This window comes from Ovis canadensis, chromosome 4 (genome assembly GCF_042477335.2).
Source record: "Ovis canadensis isolate MfBH-ARS-UI-01 breed Bighorn chromosome 4, ARS-UI_OviCan_v2, whole genome shotgun sequence".
Lineage (NCBI taxonomy): Eukaryota > Metazoa > Chordata > Mammalia > Artiodactyla > Bovidae > Ovis > Ovis canadensis.
Genome location: NC_091248.1, coordinates 87092621 through 87109268, shown reverse-complemented (window position 1 = coordinate 87109268; position 16648 = coordinate 87092621). Strand labels below are relative to the sequence as shown.

The window sequence follows — 16648 nt, the reverse complement described above, 5'->3', positions numbered from 1 at the left end:
TCCCTGACCCAATGGCAAGCTCTCAATACACATCTATTGAATGAAAGAAGGCTGAGAACACAAGAGGGGTGTCTGACCACTGGAGCTTCTGTATATTCTGCCAGAAATCTCTAATGTCAGCTTTTCTGCCTAAATGTCTAATCTCACTTAATCTCCACATTGCCTAAATTTGTAGGAGTTTCCTATGGGGATAATCAAATGCACTGGCACCCCTCCCTTTTCTATTTCATAGTGTGCTAGTCACTCAGTCGTGTCTGACTCTGCCACGCCATGGACTGCAGCCCACCAGGCTCCTCTGTCCATGGGATTTCCCAGGCAAGAATACTGGAGTGGGTTACCGTTTCCTTCTCCAGGGGATCTTCCCAACTCAGGGATCAAAGCTGGGTCTCCTGCATTGGCAGGTGGATTCTTTACTGCTGAGCCACCAGGGAAGCCCAAATGCCAAGGTGCCAGTTTTCTAGTTGTTACCTGTTCTTATTTTTATAGTAGCCACTTACTCACCAGAAAATAAGAACTTTTTATAAATGAAAAAGAAAATAATACCAGTTTGGGACAATACCAAGGGAATAACTTGCGATTTCTTTTTTTTTTTTTGGCTTCCAACCAGTTTCAAACTGATCAAAAACAACATTTCCACAAATTACTTCTTAATCACAGTTCACTCTGATTTCAAAAAGTTTTCTGAAAGTAGACCTGTATAAGACATTATATAATACAAAGATTAGTTCTGCAATTAGAATTAAAATAGGAAAAATATTCTATTATAGAATAGTTACTTGGTTTCATATATAGAAACACTATTAGTGCTACTTTGATTTTTTTAAATTTATGACTGAACATGTTTTTTTTAAGTTTATAGATAACATCTTGAATATTAACAGATTAAATAATCATTTAGATACTTATTTGAAAAATTTTTTACACAGAAAGAAAATAAAGAGGACTTTCTACTCAAACAGGTTACAAACAGAGCTTAGAAACAGAACTCATGCTGACACCAGCTGTCACAGTCCATTTCTCCTTTTTCCCAGCAATGAGATACCTGACCTGTATAAACTGGTAATGGGCCAATATATTTTTTTCACACTACAGAGTTAAGACTACTTGCAATCTTAACAATGCCATTAAGGAAGCTGATGCATTATACATGATGACTGACCTACAGCAACCTTGCTTTGGTCCCAAGGGAAAGCAAAATTTACTTAATTCCCAAAGAATTTTTTTCCAATAATACAAAAAGAATTAAATCATGAAACCTGAGACCTCACTGAAACCACACTGATTACAAGATGGCAGAGGAACATATGTCTGCATAAGCCTGCCAGGGGGAAAATGCACAGTGTCCAGCTCATCAAAAAGATGCTAAATAGATGACTAACAGTGGATAAAAAGTAAAGTTAGGAGACAAACCTGGAATAATTGTTACATGTGATCAAGAAACAGATATTTTATCAGTCTGTTTAAGAGATTTGTGTAGCTCTTTCACTTTCTTCCGTGTGTGTGTGTGTGTCTGTATGTTGGGGAATGAAGGGGATGGGCATTTTGAAGCACCTTGGCAGGGATACAACAAAATATTGTCTAGTTTTTTTGCAGAATGATGACACGTTTCAGGTTCCCTGCTCTTGTCCATAAAACTTTACATTTCCTCCACAGCAGACAAAAATACATGTAAGAATAAGATGGGCATAAGAACGAAGCCACGTGTTTGCCATGTGCAAGATGGCAACATATTTCATATGGTTACAGTTTAAAAGCCACAGCAATTCCCTCTACTGAACAATACTCAGTCTAATTTCCAAGGAGTACAAAGAAAGACTAAAAATAAACCCCAAGAGAAAAGATTGAAAAAACAGGGCATTCTTAGAAGGCATTTACTTTTCTTTAGGATAATGGAAATTTTATATTTAGAAGAAAAGAGACTCACCCAAACCAAACGATTGCAACTCCAATTCATGGCTTACTAAAACATCTGCTAAGGAAGGTGTGTTGATAATTGTAAATGGTAAAATGACATGCTGTAATTTAAATATCTGTATTTTGATTCCTCTGCTACTGTAATTATTGGTTTCCATAAAGAGCATAAATTATAGTGAATAATAGCATGAATTCCAGCATCAGACTGCTTGGCTCCAAATTCCAGGGAAAGTTAGTTAAATTTTATGTGCTCAGTTTCTTCATCTGCAAAATGAGGATACCAGTGGTACTACTGAGGGAGTAAATGATTTAAAATATGTAAAACACGTACTAGACTAGTGCCTGGCAAATAGTAAGTACCATACAAATGTTTGCTATTTCTCCAACTGCAACTACTAATTCTACTTTTATTATTCTTCAGTGCAGTTATCAGTATTGATCTCATTGAGAATATCAACATAATTCAAAGAGGTAGAGATTGTACAAAATGGGAAATTCAGGATGGTAAAATTTAGAGCACTTATGGGTATAATAATTATTTGCAAAAATACAAAATTTTGAGAATGATATAAAGTCATTATAGCAAATCATCATATTTTTAAATTCTGGTAAAGTGATCGTTTCTTTAGCCAGAGAGAATATGCCACCTATAGCCTTAAGGAAGCAAAATGAGTTTGGCCTTGTGAGACATGGTTAACTCTTCCAAGTGACTAGCATTAAACTGCTGGCAGCAGTTATTCGCCTCTAAGATGAGACTAGCCTTGGAGTTAATAGATAGTGAAAAAAAAAAAAAAAGCATAGTCTTTCCATGGGACAGTAAGACAGTAACATATGGTGATTATCAATCAATGAAAGTAGCTCACTAGGACACCCTATGTGTGTGTTTAGTCATTAAGCCACGTTCAGCTCTTTTGCAACCCCATGAACTGTAGCCCTCCAGGCTCCTCTGTCCATGGGATTTTCCAAGCAAGAATACTGGAGTAGGTTGTCGTCTCTTCCTCCAGGGGATCTTCCTGACCCAGGGATCGAAGGCAGGAGGATTCTTTACCAGTGAACTACCACAGAAGCCCAGGACTTGCTTTATCAACCATCAGATAAATAGTTTTTCCAGTTACACTTTTGTTCAGCATTTAAAATACTTCATAAAACTTCTGTTAGAATATCATGGCTCTTTCAACAGTAACAAGAAAATTGAATCACTCTTTTTGATATAATTCACCATTAAAAATGAAAGCATTTAAAAATGGGAAGCCACTCAAACCCACAGGACCCAAAGGAGGAGGTTTTCTGTACTGGTCCTATTTGCAATTACAGAATCATCTCTGAATTAGAAGATCCTGGAATTGAATCACACCATCCCTGAAATTCAACTCAATAATTCCTAATCAATTATTAGAAGATTAACCCTGTTTATACATTTACTTTTTAGAAAGTTTAGATCTCATTCTTGCAGGCTTCTTATATCCTGAGGTTAAGAAAAATCTTTTATGTCAGCTGTTAAGAGCTAACGAAGTCATTAAATATAACAAAGTTTAAAACTAGTTTAGCTATAGCTAACAACTAATTATTATGTATAAGGAAAATATATTGATCAATATTTCTTTGATCATTCTAATTTAATTATAAGTCATATTGATGTTAAGTCATGGCTAAACTCTTTTAGGGAATGTACTTAAGAAAAAATGCTTCCAAGTCATCTAATTTTAAAATATGTATATTTGTGGTTAAATTATTTTTTTAGTAGTGTAAACAAATGTTATGTCCATAGCTATGACATCTGAAATGTTCTCTCTGGCCAAAATAACTTGTGTGAGGTACCTGCATGCCCATCTCACCTATGACAACTGCATCTTTAGTTTTCCTTTGCACCAGAGGTTCTGCTCTGAGTTTAGGCTCAGTGCTGAGAGTCCTTAACCTAAATCTCCCCGCAAGTGCAGCAGAAGCACAGGCATACAGATTCTAACATATGGGTAGTCGCATCTGCCAAACATTCCTATCATTGTAGCAGGAGTCCCTCAAGGACCAACTAAAGGTCTTTAATTGATAGTCTGCCCTTCAGCTGGCCTTAAAATGATTACTGGGTTTCTTTACTGGATAAATACCTCCCCGTCTCCTCAGAGTCAGGAAAATGCCTGAAACTTTAATTTGAAATTAAGGGTGATAAACCTAAGAGCTTAGGTGACAACTATAAATAGATCCATTTAAAAAAATTCCTTTATAAAAGCATCTTCATAGGCCATATGACTTCATTACTGTCTAGGTGACTAAGTATTCTTCCCATATCCAAGAAGTTCTAGAAAAGCTACTATAGTGAGAATTCAAGATAGAAAGCCTGTTTCTGTAACATAAGGAAAAGATGTAAATAAGAAAGACATTTTGGAAAAGAAGTACTGCTGCTGAGTTGTTCTCCTTAAAATAAAAAGAGAGAGAGATTTTAAATAGCCTTTGTATAGATTACTTGGCTACTTTGTATAGATTCCGTGGCTATTGCTTGTATTTCATCTCAAAGACAGCCTCAAAAACAAAGATATTCTAAAAGCTATTTGAAAAAAAGATTCATCACTGATACAGCAGTATGGGAGGCTCTGTACTAAGGCATGCAGCAAAATTTACTGCACACCAAGGTCTGGTTTTTCTTTTCTATTTAATCATTTACTCTTCTTGCTTCTATAGAAAGAACCAAGACTGAATGGTAATGCAGTTCTGAGAATCAATAAGGAAACTGGATATGCAGGATAAGTAAAAACAGATTAGTCCCTTTGTTCATCTTTTCTGCTGCAATAAATATATGTAATGACACTTTGGCAGATGACTAGCTATTTTTGTGCTCCCCATGACTAAAAAAAGAAACAGTTCAAGCACTTATGTACTATTCAATTATATGCAACGAGTTTGGGAAAAATCTACATCTCATAAAAGGATATGTTAAGTAAAGGTGTCATTTAAAAAAAAAAGTAGAAGCAGAATGAAGTCACTAAACTATAATGTACATTTTAAATAAATTAAATCCTGTCAGTAATAATTGAGATGATTGTTTCCTAATAAAGGAGTCTACAATGTTTTATAGTACCATATAATCACTTGTGGGGGTTTTTTGGTAAAAATAAAAATTCTTAAAAGATACCTTAAGAAACATTATTTCTTTAACACATTGTGCATGTTTTTAAGTACTCAAGTATTGAGAATTATGTTCCTCATGGAGAAATCTAGAAAACAATATGAGAAAACCTGAATACAATTCAAGATCACAAGCAATTTTATATGGATGATTTTCAGATTTATAGACACTAGGAAATTAGCATAAGCCAGGAAGGTATCCATTGTCCTGACAGTTATCACATGTAAATTTTTCTAAGTGATTTCTTATAGCTGTCCTCCACTAGTATTTTTTTTGCCTGTCATTGACACAGTCACTTTGGAAGACAAAATGATTAAGACAGGATTTTTAAGGTATCTCTCTCTCTTTTTTTTAAAGAAAATAGAATTGAGCTGGAAATCTGACTTTAAAAATTGAATGCAAAGGGAATCTTCTTGTAGCACAGCCTCCTGCTGGGGGACAATACTGTGCTGAGCTAGAAATCTTTCATAAACCGCCAAACCTCAGGGAGGGGAGATGGATGTGACCAGCAGGAGAAAAGCTATCTTGTAAAAAAACACTCAGGCTTTCTCCTTGCTTCTATATCAACTTCTCTGATACTCAGTTCCCAGAAATGACCGTGGCCAATTCAGTTTGCCTAAACAATATTTTTAAAGGAAAATTCCACCACCATTCCATCAAAGTAAAAGGTTCCCTCTCTCTGCTCAGTCACTCAGTCATGTCTGACTTTGTAACCCCAAATGACTATAGCCTGCCAGGCTCCTCTGTCCACGGGCTTTTTCCAGGCAAGAATACTGGAACGGGTTAGTCACAATAACCTCTCCCACCCCTTAAGCAAACACGTTCTCCTCTGACACCTGATCTTCAACCCACAGCACTCTCCAATCTCCAGACTTCAACCTTGACCCACTCTCCAATGCCTTCTTACGCATCTTCTTACTGCCACTATGGAACCAATTAGGACTTTGAGACAATGACCCCTGAGTGCACTCAATTCAATTAAGTGATGGGCAGTAACCAGTTAAGTGCCAGTCAAAAGTCAATACTGGAAAATGGGTGTCTCTACATATCCATCCTTAACGATTAGGATTCTGATTCAAGGACAGGTTAGGAGTGGTCACATTCAGTCTAGAAATAATTTGAACTAATAAAAAAGATACCCAGCAGTTATTACTTTGTGATCATTACCATTAGAGATCAAATAATTTAACCAAATACTATCAGAACTAATAACACTGGTGACTGGTCATGATCATTCACTGGTAATGATACAATAACAAATCATATCTCTTCCTAGATGTCTATTTTTACTTTTTGACTCCAAGGAAATCTACTTCCTTCCCCATCCATAAATACAGAAGATTTACCATTCCTTTCCTAGTGTTCTAAAACTCCTACTATGGCAATTTTCCTGAGATATGAAAAATAAAACAGGCCTTATACTGGAGTATGTCTTTACCATTTTTGCCCAAGGCAACTGATGCTACCAAAAAGCTACCCAAATGCATAACCAAATTTGAGAGGGATACCTAAAGGCCCATTACACAGACCACCATTTCAATTTAAAGATAAGATTATAAAGGTGCAATTGTTAGGAATCTCCAGAAAATGAGATATGTGTTTAATAAGTCTAAATAAGATACATTTCACTTTGTATGGCTATCCTATTTTACATTTGCTGTTGTTGTTCAGTCACAAAGTTGAGTCCATCTCTTCATGATCCCAAGGATTGCAGCATGCCAGCCTCCCTTATCCTTCACTATCTCCTGGAGTTCACTCAAATTCATATCCATTGATTCAATGATGCTCTCTAACCAACTTGTCCTCTGCCACTTCCTTCTCCTTTTGCCTTCAATCTTTTACATAAATGTAGACTATATGGTAGATAGCATGGTATAAGAGTCAGCTCCAGAGATAGATAACCTAGATTCAAACTGCAGCTCTACCCCTCCTGCCTGTGTTACTTTCAGCCAGTTACGTAACCTCTCTGTACCTCAGTGCCCTGTCAAGTGGGATAATAGTTACTTTATAATCACAGGCTGTTTGGAGAATTTAACATATATAAATTCATATGACTGTCACATCATGAGCAATAAATGTTAGTGATTACTATTATTATGATTATAATACTGATGAACCAGAGCTTATGTAATGGGACAGTTCGACTAACCAAATCCTGGCACCTTTCAGCTTCAAGACAGAAAAAGCTAGCTAGCAATAAAACAGCAAACTGCATGGTTTAGACTTATTCACTGCTCCTCATCAACTCCAGTTTCTTTTGTCATAAAAATCCAGAGCCATAGTTTAACACAATCAAAACAAAATTACAATCCCAGGGTATTCTAATTAATTGAGATTTCGCGCTCACTTTATTAGTTTATGTTAAACACACAGAAGTTCTCCCTAAACTAAGGGACAAACTTCAAATTTAATTTTTAAATGAATTGGAAATAAATGTAAGTGAAAGATGATATTCTGCTACTGCTGCTAAGTCGCTTCAGTCGTGTTCGACTCTGTGCAACCCCATAGATGGCAGCCCACCAGGCTCCCCCATCCCTGGGATTCTCTAGGCAAGAATACTGGAGTGGGTTGCCATTTCCTTCTCCAATGCATGAAAGTGAAAAGTGAAAGTGAAGTCGCTCAGTCGTGTCCAACTCTTAGCGACCCTATGGACTGCAGCCTACCAGCCTCCTTCATCCATGGGATTTTCCAGGCAAGAGTACTGGAGTGGGGTGCCATTGCCTTCTCCAAAGATGATATTCATATATTTTATTTAAAAACACAGAACCCCATGAACAGTATGAAAAGGCAAAATGATAGGATACAGAAAGAGGAACTCCCCAGGTCAGCAGGTGCCCAATATGCTACTGGAGGTCAGTGGAGAAATAGCTCCAGAAAGAATGAAGGGATGGAGCCAAAGCAAAAACAATACCCAGCTGTGGATGTGACTGGTGATAGAAGCAAGGTCCGATGCTGTAAAGAGCAATATTGCATAGGAACCTGGAATGTCAGGTCCATGAATCAAGGCAAATTGGAAGTGGTCAAACAGGAGATGGCAAGAGTGAACATCGACATTCTAGGAATCAGTGAACTAAAATGGACTGGAATGGGTGAATTTAACTCAGATGACCATTATATCTACTACTGCAGGCAGGAATCCCTCAGAAGAAATGGAGTAGCCATCATGGTCAACAACAGAGTCCGAAATGAAGTGCTTGGATGCAATCTCAAAAACGACAGAATGATCTCTGTTCGTTTCCAAGGCAAACCATTCACTATCACAGTTATCCAAGTCTATGCCCCAACCAGTAACACTGAAGAAGCTGAAGTTGAACAGTTCTATGAAGACCTACAAGACCTTTTAGAACTAACACCCAAAAGAGATGTCCTTTTCATTATAGGGGACTGGAATGCAAAAGTAGGAAGTCAAGAAACACCTGGAGTAACAGGCAAATTTGGCCTTGGAATGCAGAATGAAGCAGGGCAAAGACTAATAGAGTTTTGCCAAGAAAATGCACTGGTCATAGCCAACACCCTCTTCCAACAACACATGAGAAGAATCTACATATGGACATCATCAGATGGTCAACACCGAAATCAGATTGATTATATTCTCTGCAGCAAAAGATGGAGAAGCTTTATATAGTCAACAAAAACAAGACCAGGAGCTGACTGTGGCTCAGACCATGAACTCCTTTTTATCAAATTCAGACTTAAATTGAAGAAAGCAGGAAAAACCACTAGACCATTCAGGTATGACCTAAATCAAATCCCTTATGATTATACAGTGGAAGTGAGAAATAGATTTAAGGGCCTAGATCTGATAGAGTGCCCGATGAACTATGGAATGAGGTTCGTGACATTGTACAGGAGACAGGGATCAAGACCATCCCCATGGAAAAGAAATGCAAAAAAGCAAAACGGCTGTCTGGGGAAGCCTTACAAATAGCTGTGAAAAGAAGAGAAGCGAAAAGCAAAGGAGAAAAGGAAAGATATCAGCATCTGAATGCAGAGTTCCAAAAAATAGCAAGAAGAGATAAGAAAGCCTTCCTCAGCAATCAATGCAAAGAAATAGAGGAAAAGAACAGAATGGGAAAGACTAGAGATCTCTTCAAGAAAATTAGAGATACCAAGGGGACATTTCATGCAAAGATGGGCTCGATAAAGGAAAGAAATGGTATGGACCTAACAGAAGCAGAAGATATTAAGAAGACGTGGCAAGAATACACAGAAGAACTGTACAAAAAGGATCTTCACGACCCAGATAATCATGATGGTGTGATCGCTCATCTAGAGCCAGACATCTTGGAATGTGAAGTCAAGTGGGCCTTAGAAAGCATCACTACGAACAAAGCTAGTGGAGGTGATGGAATTCCAGTTGAGCTGTTTCAAATCCTGAAAGATGATGCTGTGAAAGTGCTGCACTCAATATGCCAGCAAGTTTGGAAAACTCAGCAGTGGCCACAGGACTGGAAAAGGTCAGTTTTCATTCCAATCCCAAAGAAAGGCAATACCAAATAATGTTCAAACTACCGCACAATTGCACTCGTCTCACATGCTAGTAAAGTAATGCTCAAAATTCTCCAAGCCAGGCTTCAGCAATACGTGAACCAGGAACTTCCTGATGTTCAAGCTGGGTTTAGAAAAGGCAGAGGAACCTGAGATCAAATTGCCAACATCCGCTGGATCTTGGAAAAAGCAGGAGAGTTCCAGAAAAACATCTATTTCTGCTTTATTGACTATGCCAATGCCTTTGACTGTGTGGATCACAATAAACTGTGGAAAATTCTGAAAGAGATGGGAATACCAGACCACCTAACCTGCCTCTTGAGAAATTTGTATGCAGGTCAGGAAGCAACAGTTAGAACCGGACATGGAACAACAGACTGTTTCCAAATAGGAAAAGGAGTACATCAAAGCTGTATATTGTCACCCTGCTTATTTAACTTGTATGCAGAGTACATCATGAGAAATGCTGGACTGGAAGAAACACAAGCTGGAATCAAGATTGCCAGGAGAAATATCAATAACCTCAGATATGCAGATAATAACACCCTTATGGCAGAAAGTGAAGAGGAACTAAAAAGCCTCTTGATGAAAGTGAAAGAGGAGAGTGAAAAAGTTGGCTTAATGCTCAACATTCAGAAAACAAAGATCATGGCATCTGGTCCCATCACTCCATGGGAAATAGATGGATAAACAGTGGAAACAGTGGAAACAGTGTCAGACTTTATTTTGGGGGGCTCCAAAATCACTGCAGATGGTGACTGCCGCTATGAAATTAAAAGACGCTTACTCCTTGGAAGAAAAGTTACGAGCAACCTAGATAGCATATTCAAAAGCAGAAACATTACTTTGCTGACTAAGGTCCGTCTAGTCAAGGCTATGGTTTTTCCAGTGGTCATGTATGGATGTGAGAGTTGGACTGTGAAGAAGGCTGAGCACCAAAGAATTGATGCTTTTGAACCGTGGTGTTGGAGAAGACTCTTGAGAGTCCCTTGGACTGCAAGGAGATCCAACCAATCCATTCTGAAGGAGATCAGCCCTGGAATTTCTTTGGAAGGAATGATGCTAAAGCTGAAGCTCTAGTACTTTGGCCACCTCATGGGAAGAGTTGACTCATTGGAAAAGACTTTGATGCTGGGAGGGATTGGGGGCAGGAGAAGAAGGGGATGACCGAGGATGAGATGGCTGGATGGCATCACTGACTTGATGAACGTGAGTCTGAGTGAACTCTGGGAGTTGGTGATGGACAGGGAGGCCTGGCATGCTGCGATTCATGGGGTCGAAAAGAGTCGGACACAACTGAGTGACTGAAGTGAACTGAACTGAAAAAGTATTTATGATGTTTTTCAGCCTAAAACCTTTCTTTGTAAACTTGGATGGGAAAAAAGGTTTAATAGAACTTTAAAAGCAGGATTATGCACCTCTCTGATCAGAATAAAACTTCCTTCAATGAGACATAGAATGCCTTGCAGATAATACAAATCTTTATCTTAAGGAAAGGTCACTAAAATGTACTTTATTTTACTGTAAATATAAAATTACAATCAAGAGCAAAACCCTGACTGTGAGAGACTGTATAGGATAAATAACCTGACTTCTTCAACAAATAAACTGCATGGAAGAATAAAAAGAAAGATAAGGGATAACCAATGGAATAAAAGAGAGTTTTTAAAAACTGATTTTTTAAAAACTTAAGTAAGACTAAACTCTAGAACACACTTGGGTAATAAACCTATAAGCAAAAGTCAGGAAAAAATAACCACAAAAGTCAGGATAGTGTTTACATGTTTTATAAGAGGAGGGAAGGCCCTGGGTTTGGAAAGCAGCACATGGAAGAACAGGACAAGCTCTATTTCTTAAACTCCTGTTCAGAAGAAAATAAACACTTAGCTAAAACTCTTTATATTAAACATTGGTCCTGAAGAAACTCTTGGGTGATGTTTGGTCTCATAGACCTTAGACAACATCATCAGCTGAAAGACACGTTCCTATGCCTATGAAAGGGAAAGCGCTAGCTGCTCAGTTGTGTCTGACTCTTTGCAACCCCTTGGACATGTAGTCCATCAGGCTCCTTTGTCCATGGAATTCTCCAGGCAAGAATACTGGAGTTAGTAGCCATTGCTTCTCCAGGGGATCTTCCTGACCCAAGGATCAAACTTGGGTCTACCACTTATAAATCAGAAAAAAAAAAAAATTTGTTTGAAATCTTTTTCAGAGTATACCCAACAAGAACCAGTACCCTGAGATTTCTGTCTCCAGGGATTTAAAACTCTCTGGGACATTCTTGTTGACATAATAAGTTCATAATCTTTCCAGATGAATTTTTCCAAATGAATATAAAGCCAGGCACCTACCCTAGACTCAAGATTTCACCTCTTTGTTCTCAGTGCTAACATTAAAAGCCAATTTCAGAAATTATTTTCTGTGATATAATCTAAAAGAGAACTACTTGCAGTAATATTAATCCCACAAAGCATAACTCCAACAATTCCTGCAGTAAAGACTTCTTTTACTGATAATTAAGTTTTCCCCTAAGCCAGCGACACATCTTAATGATAAATTCTGAAATATAAAAAATCCCAAATTGTATATTGGAAACATCACGGAAAATTAAAATTATCATCAGCACTTAAAAGTTTCTCAGAGTTTTCCCCAAGAGAAAAATTTTACTTACTTTTACTTCCACAGTCTTCCCTCCATGTTCAATGTGTCTCTCCACATATTCAGAGGACAGCAAATCACTGCAGAAAAAAAAAAAATGATAATGAAAAAGGACCTTGAATATGTAAATCACTTGAAAATCACCATGGTTGACAACGTTCCAGCATGAATGATTTGTTTAATATAGATTTTAAGGCAAAAACAAAACTTTTTAGGTCTCTCTCTCTTTCTCTCATACACACACACACACACAGCCTAGTACTTGTAAAAGGATATGAAGCTGAACTGACTAACCCACCTGTCACTCCCTTGCTTAGCAGAGCTAATTCCACCAATAAAGTTCAGCAAGTTTAGGAAACTACCATTATTTTTAAGACATCTTATTCTTCCTTTTTTTACTTAGCTTTTTTGTATACAAAGATTTTAATTTGAATTTTTATTATTCCTTACATCCTTCTTAGTTTCCTTTGCTGTTTCTCTTCTCCAATGTTTGAATAGTGAGGTACTCCCAGGAGACAGTCTCTCCATATTCCTTGGTGCTCTTTTCCTGTCTCATGGCTTTAAGTATTAAGACACTGTCAATATCTAATTTTTTATTTCCAATTCAGACCTTTTTTTCTCAGACTGGAGATTTAACTGTCTACTGGATGTCTCTGCTTGAATATCTAATAGGCATATCAAGCTTAACATACTAAAGTGGAATTCTTTTACCCTCACCCACTCCCCACCTCCTGTTCAGCCACAGCCTTCCCCAACAGCTAACTGCTTTGCACCTAACTTTGAAATGATCTTTGCTTTAGCTTTATATCAAAGAGTTTTGATTTGATACTATACCATGCCATTTCTCATGTGTTATGTGAGATATTTTATCTAACAAAATGTTTCCCCCAGAAAAAAAATTAAACAGAGGCAAGGAAGTTTAGAAGAAATGAAAAAAAAGTATATTTCAGCTTTCTAAAATAATCTTTTTTGAAATCTCTCCTAAACAACCACCAGCTTCTTATATATTAATAACTGTTAAATATTTACATCATCTTAAATATACTTATCTCTAATTCTACATATGAGAAAAAATGTCCCCTTTAGTAAGGTGCCTCAAGACACAACACTCATGAAATGTTTTAAAGTCTTTAAATTTTTAAAGCACATTCACATCCTAATCTTTATCCAAGACCATACCCCTAACAGGAGAGGTACCAGCCAGATGTTTTCAAAACATTGCCCCCAACCTTACTATCAGTCTCCAACAACTTCTCCATCAGTGAGAGTGGCACCATTTGTTAGCAGAGCCAGCCAGGTTCCCTCTCTTGGGAATCTGAACTAGTAAATTCAGAAGGAAAAAAAAAATTACCAGATGAAGGAAAGAGAAATAGAAAATCAAAAATAAGCAGTCTCTTGAGAGAAACCAAGCTGTGCCAGTGGGTGAAACCTGTCACCTCAAACCTAGTCTCTCTCTTGGTGGCTCTCAAGCCAAAAGATACAACCAAGCCAAACAGCTTGGAGAATAAAGAATTTATTACTTGCAACAAGTAAGGAAAACACCTTGCCCAAAGCAGTGTCTTCTCCAAGAGCAAAATTGGGAAGTTTCAAGCAAAGGGTATGTGCATATTCATGAAAAGACTTGAGAAAATTCAGCAAAGAATTGGAGGAATAGTCAATAGAGTCCATACTTCAGTTGACAGAAGTCATGAGGGTCAGGAAAAATCAACATCATCTTTCCTTAGGTTCCACTTGATGTAATGATTGAGCACTAGCCCTACATGAATTTAAAGTCTGCAAAACAGCTCAAGAAAGTACTTAAGGCCAATCTTTACCACTGAAACAGAACTGGGAGTCTTTACAACTGATTTATTATCTTTGCTGTTGCTATTTCTCTTGCCTGAAAACAGTTTATTTTGTTTCTTTAAGAACATTATTACTGAGATCTGCTCAAGGTCAAGGACTTGGCCCGGCTTATATCACAAATGGCTTTTATGTCAAAAAGCTATAGCTAGTTCTTTTTCTCCAGGGACACCTCCTCCTCACCTTATTTGCTTACCAAGTCAGAGTAAAAGCCCCAAATCTCCACTGAGTAAGCCACAGAATCCAGAACAGCGCATCCCTAATGTTGGATCCTTTCTCCTTCACTGCCATGTGAGTAACCCCCATGATGGGAGCCAGCAGGAGTAAGATCAAAAGCAACTATGTAAAATGATACTTAGAGGGGGAGGAACTGTAGTAGCAGTAGAAGTAATAATAATAACAATAATACATTTCTGAAAAAATAGCTTTTGAGTCTTCCAGGTTTTCAAATTTCAAGGGAATAGTCTTCTTTGAATTATAAAATCAAGAAATTAAGAGAGTATGAGTCACCACAGGAATGTAATTACAGAGAAGAAAAGCCTCTGCTCAGAAATTATGCAGCTATTTCAATCAAGCCTCTATATGTAAAGTTTTTCTGGAAAGGGCGCTATGTAATTTAAACCAAAAGCAGCCCACATAATTTGGTTCTGTTTGTTTGCAGTATTGTGGAAGTCGGGTAAGTATTGTTATTTAATTATTGGGCTGAAAAACCTTCTATTTAAAATATATTTTTTTCTCTACTGAAACATAAAAATCCTTACGTTTCATCCTAACCACCAGCTTAGAACCTCAGTACAAATTTTTGAAGCCTCCTAAAGTAGAGATAATCAAAATTATCTTTTTAAGTTCTATTATTTATTTTAGTCATCATTGTTTATCATTAAGTAGGAATCTACTTAAGTTTAAGTACAGGAAAACAGAGACTCTCCTTAACATATGGGAAATTTTATTTCATCTGATCAGGAAGAATTTACTCCATATTAACAGTTTACTCAAAACTGCTGTGTGAATGCTTCTTTGTGAATTTTGAAAGACAGAAGTGAAAATCATTTCCAGTCAAATTCCAAACCCACTTATTTTCTAAATGAAGTAAGGAAATGTTTTAAAAATTCAAAATGAATTCTGGGGTCTCCTTTTTAAAATTTATTTGCATGCCGTAATAAGCCTGGAAAAAGCAAAACAAATACAATGTCAACATTTTCAGTCATAATAATGATTATCCTTTGTCTAGCAGGCAACTGTCATGAATCAGGCAGCTGGTATATTACAAAGTTTTGGAATTTAAAAACAAAAGCAAATATTTTTATTTCCTATCCAAATTGCCATTGACTAGCTTTGTGACCTTGGCCAAGTTATTTAATCTTTATGAACACAATTTTGTCCATGTCTAAAATGAGGATAATAAAAATTTCCTTATAAAGTTGGTATGGTATTAAACCAGAACATATGTGAAAAGTTTCCCAAATCCTGATTTCAATTATCCCACTCCTTACGCATCATCTCCTACCCATCTTTCTCTTGAACTCTCACTTTAACTGTTTGTGTTACCAAACCCAGGTTTGGCTCAAAAGCCAATACTTGAGAGACAAGTGTTGGTTGGAAAAAAAAAAAAGTTGCTTTAATCAGAAGTCCAGCACCCTGGGGAGAAGGCAGATTTGTGTCCAAAAACCTATTCCAAACATTCTACATGACCAGGAAAGTTTTTAAAGAGAGAATCATTTGGGGAGGAGGTCAGAGTCTTCGTTATCTTCCACTGTGTGCAAACTTTCTTCAGATTGGCTGGTAGTGAGGTAACACAGGGACTTCCCAGGTGGCACTAGTGGTAAAGAACCCTCTTGCCAATGCAGGTAGACATAAAAGATGTGGGTTTGATCCCTGGGTTGGGAAGATTCCCTGGAGGGGGGCACCAGTAACCTGCTCCAGTTTCCTTGCCTGGAGAACCCCATGGACATAGGTGCCTGGGGGGGTATGGTGCATAGGATCACAAAGAATCAGACACAACTGAAGTGACTTAGCATGCATGCATACACGAGGTAACACAGTGGTGTTCCGGTATTCCAGGAATCTTGCAGCCAGTCTGAAGTTACCATCCTCCACCTGGATGAGGGCCTTAGTTCCTACAGAAGAATCCAAAGGTATTGGGAACCAGGACCGTGCCCTGATTGATTCAGCCATTTGGAACACAGGTCAAGGAGACTGAATGAAGCCTGTTATCATAAATAAGAATGGGTAAATGGAATGGCCCTTGGAGGGGATCTACAGTGTCCAGTTCCACTTCATTTGGATATTTTTACACCACTGACCCTACCTACTACTTTTTCACTGCCATTCATCTCTCTCTTTTCCACCTAATCTAGTTTACAGTCCATGATTTATCATGAAATCGCTCCGTTGTTCCTCTTCCTCTCTACACTATGCCCACTTGGCCAAACTTCAACGTTGGTAAAACTTTACTTTTCTACTAATCAGTCTGACCCTAAGAAGCAGAACATCCTGAATGGTCATACATCTAGCCACATAATTTATGAGTACATTGGCATGTGGTCCCCCTTATCACAACACTGCCCATAAATCCACTAGTGCATTTTCCTAGTCAATTTACTCTGAGAAGATCCTTTCAAATTTTTC

General features: G+C 37.6%; 1 protein-coding gene across 4 annotated transcripts in view; it reads right to left on the bottom strand.

The window, feature by feature from the left end:
• Window positions 1-16648, bottom strand: part of ADAM22 (ADAM metallopeptidase domain 22) — a 234306-nt gene that overhangs the window by 102207 nt on the left and 115451 nt on the right. For all 4 annotated transcript variants that reach the window (XM_069588182.1, XM_069588181.1, XM_069588179.1 and 1 more), the window contains exon 4: window positions 12192-12258. In XM_069588182.1, the coding sequence (XP_069444283.1) occupies window positions 12192-12258 (67 nt within the window). The remainder of the gene's footprint in view (window positions 1-12191; window positions 12259-16648) is intronic.